Genomic DNA, 14539 nt, shown 5'->3' with positions numbered 1-14539 from the left:
GCAGATGTTCAAGAGAGTGAGGCAGCTGATGTGACTACCAATGGGGAAAGCAAGTTGCAACCACTGCGCTAGATGAGAGCGCAGGCAGGACATCCGAACTTTTCAACTTGCCTTGACAAGGAAACAGAATACATGAACCAGGAGGAAGGAAGGAAGGAACGACACAAACTGTCTTTTAGCTTGCTTCACCAACATGACATAACCAACAAATGCACATTTGTGGTGAATTGTGTTAGCTAGCTGGCTAACTTTCTAGCTAACTAATTCATTGCCACATTACAAGCTAGCTAGGCTAGCCAGATTCGTTTACGATTATTAACGCGCACACGGCAGCTAGCTGATGTTACTGTCTGAAAAGGCTGGGACGTCAACATCACACGGGATAACGTGCGGTGTTTACTAACATTTCGCTCGCTCAGTTACGAATTTTGTTGTTAATAACTAGATGAATTAGCTAGCTACATACCAGACGATAGCTAGTCCTGACAGCTATCGTTAGCTAGCTACGTATTCCATGCCATGGCATTAGTTTTGTTTGTAAACGTTCGCCTGGTTACATACTGTTGGTTGTGACCGTGCCAAAGAAATAGATGTATTATTGAGAGAATCATGGCTAAAATAGAGAATGGTCGCCAGTCGGCCGACTCGAGAAGTATCAGGACCATTAGTAGCAGTCATATGGACGACGAGAGCTCCCTTGGCTCAGACTCCGAGATGAACGGCTTTACCAACGACAGGCACACTGATAAATATGGATTTATTGGAGGGGCGCAACAGTATTCAGAAGAATCGTAAGTAACGTTGGTGTTCTGCTCACATTGCCCCATATAATTTGTAAGCTTGCACACTCCTATAGTTACTTGGGTGTGTGAAATGTGACTACATCAAATGTGTGTTTTTAAAGGGTTGTCTCTTCTCTACTATATATGGAAAAAGGCATGTCTCCAGTATCAACCTCCCAGTTAATGTGAATGGGGCCATTTGGGGTGTACTTGGCATAAACGCATTGTTCTTACCGAATGTGACTTATTTCTCTAACTAAGTTGTTTAAATACCCTGTACTGTTTTAAGATGTGTGAACCAATTTACTCAAACTGCGGACTAGCATAAAGTCTCAGTAAGCAGAAGACCCTCCCTTGAAGCCACTGGTCTGTGCTGAAGTTCTGGGAAGGCCCCTGATTGTTTGTTTACATACAGTGTTTGGTCTTGCCTAGGATGATAAGAACTGAACACCCTGAAAGGGGGAACTAAGAATAAACCTTTAGGTGTGAAGGGCGACGCTGACCAGCTTTATCATCTTAGTCTCCTTTCCTGTTCATCTCCCTCTTTTGTGGTGTCTTTGAATCACAATGCCTTATGGACACTGACGTCATATAAACTTTTGGACTATGCAGCTGACAGCATGGGGACTCAAATGCTCCCTGTCATGATTGGAGGGACACCAGGCTTTGTTTTCCTGAGCACATTCTTCCTTTTACACTTGGTTCAGCACATGTTTTTCATGAATGACTTGTCTCTTTTCTTTTAATAGTAGGCTTACATTACGTTTAAATCTTAGGATGCATAGTTAGAGTACAATTACACATTGATTTTCTCAATGCACCCTTCTCCTTCCAAATAATTTAATATGTCAACAATATTATGTATTTTATTCCAATTTCCTCTTTTATGGTTTTGCCAGAGGCAACAAGAGGTAAGTCTCTCTAATTGTGAGAAGTCTTTGTTCTTGTGCTTATGTCCATGCCCTGCAGTGTAGCACACTGCAAATGGAAGGAATGAGTGAAATTTGTGCAAGCACTATCTGTCTGGGAGCTTCCTGTGTTCTGTAGTGTTGGCTGGCCTTGTGCAACATCTCTGGTGCCCCATTGTTGGAGTGCCTCTTCTGGCTCAGGGTTTTATAGGAAGTGGGAGACAAAGATTTTTTTTTAATTAAGATTTTTATGTGATGAACAAAATTCTACTTAAGTACAGCAGAGTCTATTTATTTTCATTTGTGTAAGGTGGTAGGAAGATAAATATTTGTATCTTAGCTTCGGGGATTGGAGTGAATAGAATTACTGCTAGAATCCTTAATTGAAACAATAGGAAAGAGTTTCCCACCCCCATTTTTCTGAAAAGGGAAGAAATGGGTCTGGAGAAATGTAACCGCTCTCAAATTCATAGACCAGACATGTGATATCATGTCCAGTCCTTGTATCCATAGCTCTGTTTTTACCAGGCTTTGAAGCTAAACAGTTCTTGTTTACATTTGACTTTGTTTACTAACATTCTGGTAAACTATTTTGTGTTCTGATGAGGTACTACAGTTGAACTGAGCACATGAGGCATTTATATGTTATATTCTTCAACAATCAATGGGTATAGATCAATCATTCAGAAGACAAAAAGTGGATGCAGCAACTAAGGATTCTGGCTTTAAGAGGAAAGAGGGTTGTCCAAATTTAAAGGCCTCTCTTTGAAGACTTCTTATATCCCATGATTGCAAGGTTGTGCTGATGATTACATGCTGCTTGAGCGCCATCAAGCCAAGCTATAAGAAAACGTTAGGCCTATATATTTTCTCATGCTCAGTTCCATTTCTTGGATGGAGGCATGGAGCCAAACTTACCACATTATAGCATTACCTAATCTCTTTTCTGGTTCTGCACAAGGCCCACCCTGCCTGCGTACGTAGAGGGAAAATCAAATGCCTCTCAGATACCTGTTTTACCCTTTCCTCCCGCTGAATTTCTTATCTTTAATGCTTCAAAACCTGTTTATTTGCATTCTAGTTCTACACCTTTTTTTTTTATAAAACAATTTGAAACTCTAGAAAGCTATAACATATTTTTATAAAATGAATTCTATCATTTTGCTTAGATTTAGGAAGTTCTAACACTTCCTCCTTGTTCTTCTGTCTCTCCCTCAGGGCTCAGGATGTCCCTCCAGAGGTGCTGAGGCAGCGAGAGGTCAAGTGGCTAGACATGCTGAGCAACTGGGACAAATGGATGGTCAAGAGACACAAAAAGGTCAGAGAGTTGCTGAGAGTTGGAACATTCATAGGGCTGACACAACTTAATGTGTTGCCGTGTCTAGACTGTTGTGACACTGTCTCTTACCATCTGGTGTTCTTAATTACTCCTCAAACGATCCTAAATAAGTTCTTTCACAGTATGTGGCAACTCCTTATTATGTTATTAGCCAACCAGGGCCTAGTTAGTTCTTGCATCTTGAGAGCACTCTGCTCAGGTTTTGTATATCTAAGTATTGCTTCCATGCCATCCTCTGTCCAGGCATGTTGGGGGTTTGGGCTTTATTGTAAAGGCTGCTACAGCACAGTTACTGTTAGAACAACAACACTGTTTGTGTTCCCTAATAATTCACACAAGCCAGTGATTAACCTGAATGTCAGACACTGACATGTTTCTTCCCCAGTAAACTTTAATGGTTGGAAGAAGTGTACAGCTTTGGATAGTTTCCTTCATGGAGGTTGTTCAGGGCTTTGGCTTCTCAGGCCGGTTGCTTTCCATCTCAAGTTGCCTAGCCAGTTCTACCCGTGTGTCTAACGTTAACTATTAAACTTCAGCCTAATCGCAATTCCATGAGTCAGCAGCAGGGCATAACACAACCCATCCCTTTATTTCCCTCACCGACTCCATGTTGGAACACGTGACCGAGCAAGACTCTGGGTGGGGGTAGCATCACATGACCATCCCTGTAACAAAGTTAGGGTGGAGATTGCAGGTTTGACAGCGACTAGCTTGTTCTCACTGCAAACTCAAGTATGCCTTGGTTAAGGGTATTACCACATGAAACGCACTGAAGTGCACGCACTTAAATAAACACAAAAATGATCAGTAAGCAATGTTTCCTCTGGCTGCTATGCTGGTTGATCCCAGAGTTCACTCAGGAGTCATAGTGTCTCTGTTTCCCCTTCTCTACTTTGTTGTTCCATGACTTCCTCCAATGGCTGTTCATACTCTTCTGGAAAGAGTGGCAGTAGCTTATGATCTCTGTAAAAAGAAATGGACTGAGTAGAAGTGTGAATGAGTTATTCAACTGAACGCATAGAGTATTGTATAGGTCCAACGGCTTGTTTCGTTTCCATGATTACGGGGTCCCTCCAGTTCAGTCAACGATACTGACTCTATAATGCTCTAGTATAACAACTCTCTTGTGCAGCTGGATTTTTACTGGAACAATCTTTGGTTGGTAATAAATACATTTCTCTGTCTCTTTAACAGGTGAGACTGCGGTGCCAGAAAGGAATCCCTCCCTCACTGCGAGGCCGTGCTTGGCTCTACCTGTCAGGAGGAAAAGTGAAGAGGGAACAGAACCGGGGGAAGTTCGAGGTTGGTTATGTTCTTTCTCTTGCTCACGCTCTGTTTGTTTTTCCTGTGTGGGACTGAGGTTGATTCTCCCTAGTGTTGTTTCAGGAGCTGGACAGTCAGGCTGGAGACCCAAAAGAGCTGGATGTGATTGAGAAAGACCTGCACAGACAGTTCCCCTTCCATGAGATGTTTGTATCACGAGGGGGCCACGGGTTAGTTGTCTCACACAATAGGATCGTTTATCCTCACTCAGGGACTAATGTTTGACATTTAGTCTTGTCTGACCTTTGTCCTTGTGTGTGTTCATTGCTGTGTTCATGGGTTTGTGTGTGTGTTTGTTTACCCACACAGACAGAAGGACCTGTTCCGTGTTCTGAAGGCTTACACGCTGTACAGGCCAGAGGAGGGCTACTGTCAAGCCCAGGCCCCCATTGCTGCTGTGCTGCTCATGCACATGCCTGCTGAGGTGAGCCCTGTGCCTCTTGTGCTCTGAACTGTGGTTCTCTCACAATGACTCCCTGACCTGTGGTTTAGCTAAGTGAAAACTGCTCTCGACCAGCTTCCTTCCTTTTGTGACCCTAGTTACAATGGAATTGTTTATGTACGCTACACCTATAGCTAGCCTGCCGTAACTTTGTGCTTTAGTTTTGTTTCCCTTTAAAGGTATGGTTCCAGTCACAATTTCCTAACACCATCATCTGTATGTTTTTCCACAGGATGCATTCTGGGGGCTGGTCCAAATTTGTGAGAAGTACCTCCCTGGATACTACAGTGCAGGGCTGGTAAGACATGTACCCTTCACTGATGCACTACAAGATAAGGCCCATAGAGTAAGGTAGACCACACAAGATGTGTTTTGTTCTCCTGTCAGTATGAAACTACGTACTTCTCTCTCCTCTGTCCCTGCAGGAGGCCATCCAGTTGGATGGAGAGATCCTGTATGCTTTGACGCGGCGTGTCTCCCCCATAACCTACCGCCACCTGGAGAAACATAAAATAGAGCCCATTCTCTACATGACAGAGTGGTTCATGTGTGCCTTCTCCCGCACCCTGCCCTGGGCCTCAGTTCTCCGTGTCTGGGACATGTTCCTCTGTGACGGTTCGTTAGTTGCAGAAACTTCCACACAAACATCTGTCTTGGATTCATTCAGTTACAACCTCCAATTTATACACTGGAGATCGGCACTATTGTTGATCACCCATTGAGATAATCAGTAAAGTTCCAGTGATGCTTGCAATTGTGGATGTTAAACTCTGGAATCATCCCTCATGTCCAGTTAGTGACTGTGTGACCTATTACCCCTCCTCCAGGTGTGAAGATAATTTTCCGGGTGGGCCTGGTGCTGCTGAAGTGCATGCTGGGTACCCGTGAGAAGCTGAATGCGTGTCAGGGCCAGTATGAGACCATGGAGCTGCTGAGGGCCATAGAGCCACGCTACATGCAGGAGGGCTTCCTCGTCAGGGAGGTAAGGGCTTCCTCGTCCGGGGAGGTAAGGGCTTCCTCGTCCAGGGAGGTAAGGGCTTCCTCGTCCGGGGAGGTAAGGGCTTCCTCGTCCGGGGAGGTAAGGGCTTCCTCGTCCGGGGAGGTAAGGGCTTCCTCGTCCGGGGAGGTAAGGGCTTCTTTGTCCGGGGAGGTAAGGGCTTCCTCGTCCGGGGAGGTAAGGGCTTCCTCGTCCGGGGAGGTAAGGGCTTCCTCGTCCGGGGAGGTAAGGGCTTCCTCGGTAAGGGCTTCCTCGTCCGGGGAGGTAAGGGCTTCCTCGTCCGGGGAGGTAAGGGCTTCACTAGCAGGGAGTCAACAACTATAGAGATACACAGGACTTACATAATAATAAACACCGGAGAAGTATCGTCTTCAAGCACACGGAAATACATCTAGCTGCTGAGTCCGGTTAGATAGCGATTAGAATGACACCCCTATTTTACCCAGAGTGGAAATATCATCTGTGCCTGGCTAAAGAGAACAATGGCTGTTCAGAAATCTAGTAATACAGTGGAAATGTAGAGTTCAGAGTGGAAGTTAAAGTGATTCACAGTTCTGACTGGTCAGTGTCTAGTCCCTCCCTGGCTTTGTGTGGGTGTCTCTTCACTTTGACAATAGCCTCTCTGATAGTGTTGACCATCCTCACTGTGAGTGACTATGAAGCTCCTTTAGCCTCAGGCAGTTTGACATTTACTAACAAGGTTAAGATAAGGACTGGAATGTCTCACCACCTCACAAACCTTTTCTCCTCTTGGCCATTAGCACTATACTTTTTGAATCACATTTCCTACAAGATAGCCTAAACCAATTGAGTATTTTCGTACATAAGTTTCCCAGTGTACTGCATGCCTATAATCTATCAGTGACCAGCAGTAACCTCTCTCTCTTTCTTCTCCTCCCTCAGGTTCTGGATGTGCCCATCTCAGAGCGGGACGTTGAGAGTGAGCACCATGTTCAGCTGAAGCGCTGGAGGAAGAACCGCGGTGAGCTGCACTGGAAGTCTCCTCCCAGAATGCACGGTGCCAGGGCTATCATGGCTTCGGAGCCTCCCAGTCGCCAGGACCTTCGTCAGAACCCCACCATCATTGTCGAGTCGCCCCTGCCTGCCCCTCAGCTGCAGAAGGGAGAGAAGAAGGGCAAAGAGGAGAAGAAGAGCATTAAGAAAACCCCTCCTCCTGTCACAGAGATCCTCAACCCTTATAATTTACCTGGTGACCCTAAGCTTCCACTCAGAGATCCTCAGCTTCCACTCAGAGATCCTCAGCTTCCACTCAGAGATCCTCAGCTTCCACTCAGAGATCCTCAGCTTCCACTCAGAGATCCTCAGCTTCCACTCAGAGATCCTCAGCCTACTCTGAGAGACTCACCAGCACAGAAGCCCCTCGTCAATGACACACCCCTCCCAAACACACTTAAAGACTCTCACCTACCCCAACAACCAGCCCTTAATGACCAACCAGTTTTTAACGACCAGTCTCTTCTCAAAGAGTCGCCCCTCCAGATGTCCAGACAGAGCCTGAGTAGCACAGAGGCAGATCATCAGGACACATACCTGTAGCTCTTGCTGTGGGCAGAAGGTGGAACTGCATGTGTGAAACTGGGCCTGATGGTGAGTGAGAGAAGAACTGGAACAACCCCTGTTTTATCCTGGACAGTTCTCATTCACTCGCTCACTCACTCTCAGGCCCTCTGCATGCCAACCAAGCCCTCTGTCTCTTTATCAGGCACTAGCACAGCTCAGCCATATACCAGCAACTGGGTGTACCATGGCTAATGTCACTGCAGCCCAACTATGAGCGACAATTGTATATTTTTCATATAATTTTTATTCTGCCTGCTTTTAAGACACCGTATTGCCTAGAGCAAGCACACAGTCAGCAGCATACACTAATGCATCACTGCCAAGTGTTATAATACTTTCATCCTTATGTTACCTCTTCATGCTTCTTCACTCTGACTGTTAGTGATGTGCAAGGGAGATACTGTTCTTTGTGCAACGGACATGCTATTGATTTATTGGTTGTGTAGTTGTATACATAAAACAATCATCACCTAATAGACTATCTGATTCTAGGGTTTAACAAGAGATTTGATTAAATCAAACTGCCTTCATTCGCACAAAATGGGAGTGTTTATAAAAAATATATATATATATATTCATTCAAAGCTCCCAACCACCTGTGGTTTGTAGGTAATAGAAATTGGAAATATTAACTTTTTTTAAAACTAAGCTATACTACTATTGATACTTTTTAAATTTAATATAAACACTTGTCATTTCATTTTGATTAATGCTTAAGAAAGACCTGGGTAAATATTGTTTCAAGTCAGGTTGGTTGAGTCAAATTCCCAGTTGGCCTTATCGATAAGTAAAGAGCTTCCATCCTTCACCACCAGAGAGCAGTCTTGGTGTGTTTTCCTGTATATTCTGTTATCCCAGCTGCTAACTTCCCCTTCCTAAAAAGGAACTCCGAGCACTCTTGTCTCGAATTTACACTCATCACATGTCAATTCCATACTTTCAAAGGAACTTGCAAGCTTGTTTTACTATACAGTAAAAGGTGACATATGACATGTGCCTTGTACAACTTGTGTATAAATCTTCGACCCCTGTGGCTATCTATTGTCCCTGCCAGGTGGTAATGGACCTGATGTCTAGAGACCAGACACAAAGCCTCCCTGTGCCAGGCAATTCCAGTTACTATGTAGCATTTAACTCATGTAAGGTATGCAAGAAGGAGAGAGGACTGGACATTCCTCACAATGATTTGACACATTCCTGCCCTTGGGTTTCTTAAAAGCCTATATGTCTTGTATGTCTTGCATGCTACATGTACAGTATTCATGCATGTTCATATTTCATAGCAGTTAGCTGGATTGTTCCACCAATTCGGTGCCTTTTGAAAGTGTAACTTGGTCAACCTAATTTGATTTCACCTAATTTTAACATTGTCATTAAAAGCACTTTTTTTTCTTTTTTCACTTTTACCCTCTCGAGGTTAAATAATAATAATAAAAAGACTAAGTGCCAAATAAAGTAACAAGGTTGACTGTAACAAGGTTGGTGATTTAATCTTAAATACCCTTGTGAATCTTCAAAATTACTTTGTCAAAGCAACAAAATAACTTTACAATGATGGTGAAAATGTTAGGGTTCAGTTGGTTAAAAATCTTCCTAGAAGTCAGACGGTGCACGGAGGAGCATGTTAAAATGCTGAATTTATTTAATTATCTATGTGGTCTTTATTAAAGGGCACTTCATTTAATATAACACACTGTTAAAATTCAATATTGGTGCACAATTTCTACTTAAAATATCAATGGGACGCAAAAGGCACTCTTTGTGGAACGGCCCGGCTGTATAGTGCTAACCTCTGCTCCTCTGCACAGGTGCTGGGTGATGTGGACCTTGCAGGCTAGATACTTTTGTGTATATATAGTGTTTGTGGACGTGTGTGGATTCGGACATTTCAACCACATCCGTTGCTGACAGGTGTATAAAATTGAGCACACAGCCATGCACTCTCCAAAGACATACATTGGCAGCAGAATGGCCTTACTGAAGAGCTCAGTGACTTTCAATATGGCGCCGTCATGGGAAGCCACCTTTCCAACTAGTTAGTTGGTCAAATTTCTGCCCTGCTCGAGCTGCCCTGGTCAACTGTAAGTGCTGTTATTGTGAAGTGGAAATGTCTAGGAGCAACAACTGCTCAGCCATGAAGTGGTAGGCCACACAAGCTCACAGGACGGGACTGCTAAAGCATGTAGCGCGTAAAAATCGTCTGTCCTCGGTTGCAACACTCACTACTGAGTTCCAAACTACCTCTGGAAGCAACGTCAGCACAAGAATGATTCGTCAGGAGCTTCAGGGTTTCCACAGCCGCACAAGTCTAAGGTCACCATTCTCAATGCCAAGCCTCTCCTGGAGTGGTGTAAAGCTCACCGCCATTAGACTCTGGAGCAGTGGAAACGCATTCTCTGGAGGGATGAATCACGCTTCACCATCTGGCAGTCAAACAGACGAATCTGGGTTTGGCGGATGCCAGGAGAACGCTACCTACCCCAATGCATAGTGCCAACTGTAAAGTTTGGTGGAGGAGGAATAATGATCTGGTGCTGTTTTTCATGATTGGGACTAGGCCCCTTAGTTCCAGTGAAGGGAAATCTTAACGGAACATTCTAGACAATTCTTTGCTTCCAACTTTGTGGCAACAGTTTGAGGAAGGCTTCCTGTTTCAGAATGGCAGTGCCCCTTGCACAAAGTGAGGTCCATACAAAAATGGTTTGTCGAGATCGGTGTGGAAGAACTTGACTGACCTGTACAGAGCTCTGACCTCAACCCCATCGAACACCTTTGAGACTAATTGGAATGCCGACTGCGAGCCAGGTCTAATCGCCCAACAGCAGTGCCCGACCTCACTTATGCTCTTGTGGCAGAATGGAAGCAAGTCCGTGCAGTAATGTTCCAACATCTAGTGGAAAGCCTTCCCAGAAGAGTGGAAGATGTTATAGCAGCAAAGGGGGGACCAACTCCATATTCATGCCTGTGATTTTGTAATGAAATGTTTGAGGATCAGGTGTCCACATACTTTTGGTCATTTTGTGTGGCTCTGTAAAGACATGGATCAGCTTATTGCTACACTGAGTGACAGGTCCAGATATATGGTGATCAAAACCAAATAACAATGTGATAAGGATCATTGGATTGATCCATTGCCTGTTACTATGGATGCTTAGCCTTACTTGTTGCATACCGGCGAAGGGAATACTTTTGGGATATCTTGGAGTTTTCATCTTTTGGGATAACGTTGAAGCCTTTCCATTTAAAAATGTTATATTCATTTGGGAAAATCATGAGGCCTGTTGGGATAAAGATCAGGCCTTTGCTTTGGGAAAATAATGGACAGTCTGTTGACCAAAGCCTTTTTGGTGATTCAAGTTTAGAGGCAACTCAAGGTTTGCAGTCAGATGTGTCAAAGGTTTTTAACTATTATGTTGTAGGCACTATAGGAAATTATTCAGTAGAGATTAAGACGTAATCGACGACACTTATTATTGCTACAATATATCATTCCACTGAATGCTGCATGTTTGTTGTACAGGTCATCTCTAAGACCTCACTAAAAAGCAATAAAAGGTGAATGGAGGTCAAGTAAACAAAAACATATTTGATTTTTTATTTAACCTGGCAAGACCGTTAAGAACAAATTCTTATTTACAATGACGGCTTAACCCGGATGACGCTAGGCCAATTGTGCGCTGCCATATGGGACTCCCAATCATGGCCGGTTGTGATACAGCCTGGAATCGAACCAGGGTCTATAGTGAGGCCTCTAGCACTGAGATGCAGTGCTTAGAACACTGCGCCACTCGGGAGCCACATAGCCTTTCTCCACCCAAGTGTATAGTGGCCTGTATCACATATTTCCCATTTTGTAGCTATTCTAGTTTAATTTAATGCTTAAAATGTGTATATAAGACTAATTTGTAAAATGTCTTCTAATTTGTAAAAAAAAAACATCCATATTTCATGATCATAATCCACCATTTGCCATAAATCATGGTAGAAACTGAATCTATATTTTAGCTAGACAATTTTGACACTAACTTTACAGTTTAAAAAGCAAACATATGCAATGCTTTCTTCCCTAGAAATATTAATGTCTTCTCAGCACAATGTTTTTAATTTTTTTATTCAGAGAGGCCTTTGGTATTTCTATGTTTTAATTTATTTTTTATTTCACCTTTATTTAACCAGGTAGGCTAGTTGAGAACAAGTTCTCATTTACAACTGCGACCTGGCCAAGATAAAGCATAGCAGTGTGAACAGACAACAACACATGGAGTTACACATGGAGTAAACAGCAAACAAGTCAATAACACAGTATCATTGTTTTTTTTAAGAGTCTATATACATTGTGTGCAAAAGGCATGAGGAGGTAGGTGAATAATTACAGTTTTGCAGATTAACACTGGAGTGATAAATGATTAGATGGTCATGTGCAGGTAGAGATACTGGTGTTCAAAAGAGCAGAAAAGTAAATAAATAAATAACCATATGGGGATGAGGTAGGTAAATTGGGTGGGCTATTTACCGATGGACTGTGTACAGCTGCAGCGATCGGTTAGCTGCTCAGATAGCAGATGTTTAAAGATGTCAACTATCAACAAATATGTATTTATCTCAAAGTTGTTTCATATTGTCATTTTTGATTTTACAAATAAAATCACTTTGATCAACAACAGCTGACATTGCGTTTGCGTATTGGAAATGTGTTATTATTTTGTATAGGCAAAATAGGCAAAAGCCTACTAATAAAGTAGCTTGGTGGTGTGAGTTTACTTTATAGCAGCAGAGGGCGCAGTAGAGCTGTAAAAGACCCTACTTGTCTTCCACATTTGTGATTCTAAATGTTTTGAAGAAAAAAGTCTGCTAAAACGCCATGTAAAACAACACGTGTGACAATAGTTTTAAAAATATTTTTTAAACACAATTAAGGAAATATTGGACCTCTGCTCATTTCTTTTTGCCGTTCCTCTTTTCGGCGACGGTGGTACCTACTCAAGGTGAGGTCATCCAAGGTGACTGCTTACAGGCGGTTTTGTTTTTCACAATTTTCTGTTTTGTGAGATAATTGGAGTGAATAGCAACACTTTTCCCCTTTGACAAACAAGTTCAACGCAAGTTGCTACATTTGCACCCCGAAAAAAAACAATCGAAGGTCAAACAATTAGGTAAACTACCGGTGTCTCCGAGCAGCAGGCAAGTTCCCGAGGTCAGTTAACAATAATCATTTTAACCATTTGTATTGGTCTTTTTCTGTGAAAAATGAACTAATAAATGCAAGTCAAGATTTAGAAGTTACCAAAGAACTTGAATTACTTGTATGCCATTGTTTTATTTGGCACTGATTGGCCAAATCTTTGAAAATACTGAGTACACTATTGTGCATGATTTCCCAACAGTTTGATCTTGTCTGTTTGGTTGGTTGCATGCAGCCTTGTGTAACCTTGCTGAAGAGTACCAAGATTTGTTAATGGTCTCGTTTGTATTGCCTCTTGCTCTTGATTTGTGGTCTAACCTGCTAGAGGTATGTTTGTTAATAGTTTAGGAATCCGTGCACCCACCTCTCCACCAACTCACACACTCCCTCTCAGCAGTGGACACCTGCTCCTCTTTCAGTGTCATTTACATCTCAAAGGGGACATCAAGAAGACCCTTTCTGTGCTCTTCTCCACTCTCCAGCAATGATCAGATTTATCTCCTCATCAACGGAAATATACGCTTTTAGAAATCCATCCGTCCTTTCTTGTCATCTGCTAATAGAACTAGGGAGAAGGAGCAGTAAAAGAGAGACTTGTGATCCTCTGTGTGATCTTTCGACCGAACAGACCCCTGTCATAGTGGCTGATTCATGCGATGCGGGTGACTTTCTCCCATCTCCCATGGCTCTATGTGTTCAGGAACAGGGGCTTGGCATAGTGCAAAGCAAAAGGCACCTGTGTTTCTGAGGTATCCGATTCCCATGTTTGATAGAGCATAGCAGGTTGACTCAGGTTAAATGAAATGGCAGAGGTCAAACATATGTATGGAGACCTTGTAATATGCTTTCAATGCAGGGTGAAGTAAAAATGTAATTCATCTCACCCAGGGAAAACATGAGTGGTTGTGTGAGGAGCCTCACTCAGCAAGGGGTTCATTCAGGTCTGTTCATTGAATCATCCCAGTGTTTTTCCATTTGGAGTTCTCATCTTCAACTGTCAAAAGGGAAGCTCTACACGTTGATGTCATTCCTTCCATATCAGGACGTAGTTACCTGTATCAGCCTCTGTACAACATTTGGTATTACATTGGTTATACACCATATGTCTATGTTTACATACTGTATGTACAGTGGAAAGTTGTGCTTACACTGCACTTACTTCCAGACCCTTACTCTATCCAGACATTGCGTGTCTCAGGTACCCTTGTAAATATCCCCCACACTCACGCATTCCCAACCATTCCAAACAGAGGCTGCCGTTAAACAATGTTATTATTATGTCTGTTAATGTTTTCAGTCTTGGGTTTTGCCTGTGGGCCCCAATACGGCACAATATCGCCTCCTGAGTAGAGGCTCTTGAAAACATGTGGGACTGTAATTTTGGCACCTATTCTATATTTCCATGTTATTATAATCCTCTTATATGGGGTCTAAGTATATAGTTAATTCTAAGGTGGTAAATGTAACTTATGATAACAAGCAAGAATGCCCAAGGGTATGTTTAAAGTGAACTGAAATACTTAGAACGTCATCATGGTCTTTACTCCAGTTACCCCCATTTGACATACGGCCCGTGGCTATAGACAAGTAAACTAAAGCGATTAAATAGTCTGAGAACTAAACTCAGCCTGCCAATCAGTAGACTCTTATCTGATGAACAATAGAGCCTATGTGTGCCTTGTGAGATTCAGTAAAGTGCGGGTAAATGGTGTAAAAATGAGTGAAGCGTACTAAATGTCTGTGCTAATCACCCGCTTGGTGCTAAGCCCACAGGACACTGAGCAGAAAGAGATGATGGGTGTGTGGGGGTAATGTGGGGGTAAGTGCTGTACACCTGTGTGCCCTTCATAGGCTGTCACAATCCAGAGCGTTGAGGCATTTCATTTAATCTTACACAGCCCCTCTACCCCGACCCCTCTAACCCACCTCATCCTCCAGCTCAGCAGTGCCAGAGGCATGCTCAATTAGGGCTGTGGAGTCTTGTC

The 14539-nt window shown here is 43.1% G+C and overlaps 1 protein-coding gene across 1 annotated transcript; it reads left to right on the top strand.

The window, feature by feature from the left end:
• The first annotated feature begins 30 nt into the window (after positions 1–30).
• Positions 31–11302, top strand: LOC135540294 (TBC1 domain family member 10A-like). The gene is made up of 9 exons (XM_064966868.1): positions 31–791; positions 2909–3008; positions 4224–4331; positions 4416–4522; positions 4662–4776; positions 5027–5092; positions 5220–5409; positions 5622–5776; positions 6695–11302. The coding sequence occupies exons 1-9, from the start codon at positions 610–612 to the stop codon at positions 7346–7348; spliced, it is 1677 nt and encodes a 558-aa protein (XP_064822940.1). The 5' UTR covers positions 31–609; the 3' UTR covers positions 7349–11302.
• Positions 11303–14539: the final 3237 nt, after the last annotated feature.

This window comes from Oncorhynchus masou, chromosome 1, assembly GCF_036934945.1.
Source record: "Oncorhynchus masou masou isolate Uvic2021 chromosome 1, UVic_Omas_1.1, whole genome shotgun sequence".
In the NCBI taxonomy this organism is placed as follows: domain Eukaryota; kingdom Metazoa; phylum Chordata; class Actinopteri; order Salmoniformes; family Salmonidae; genus Oncorhynchus; species Oncorhynchus masou.
This window is presented reverse-complemented; position numbering and strand designations above follow the sequence as displayed.

Excerpts from the sequence above, each read along its gene's own strand:
- LOC135540294 (XM_064966868.1), top strand. The coding sequence starts at position 610 with ATGGCTAAAATAGAGAATGGTCGCCAGTCGGCCGACTCGAGAAGTATC. Across the intron at positions 4,332-4,415 it reads AGAACCGGGGGAAGTTCGAG|GAGCTGGACAGTCAGGCTGG; the intron begins GTTGGTTATGTT and ends GTGTTGTTTCAG. Across the intron at positions 4,523-4,661 it reads GTATCACGAGGGGGCCACGG|ACAGAAGGACCTGTTCCGTG; the intron begins GTTAGTTGTCTC and ends TTACCCACACAG.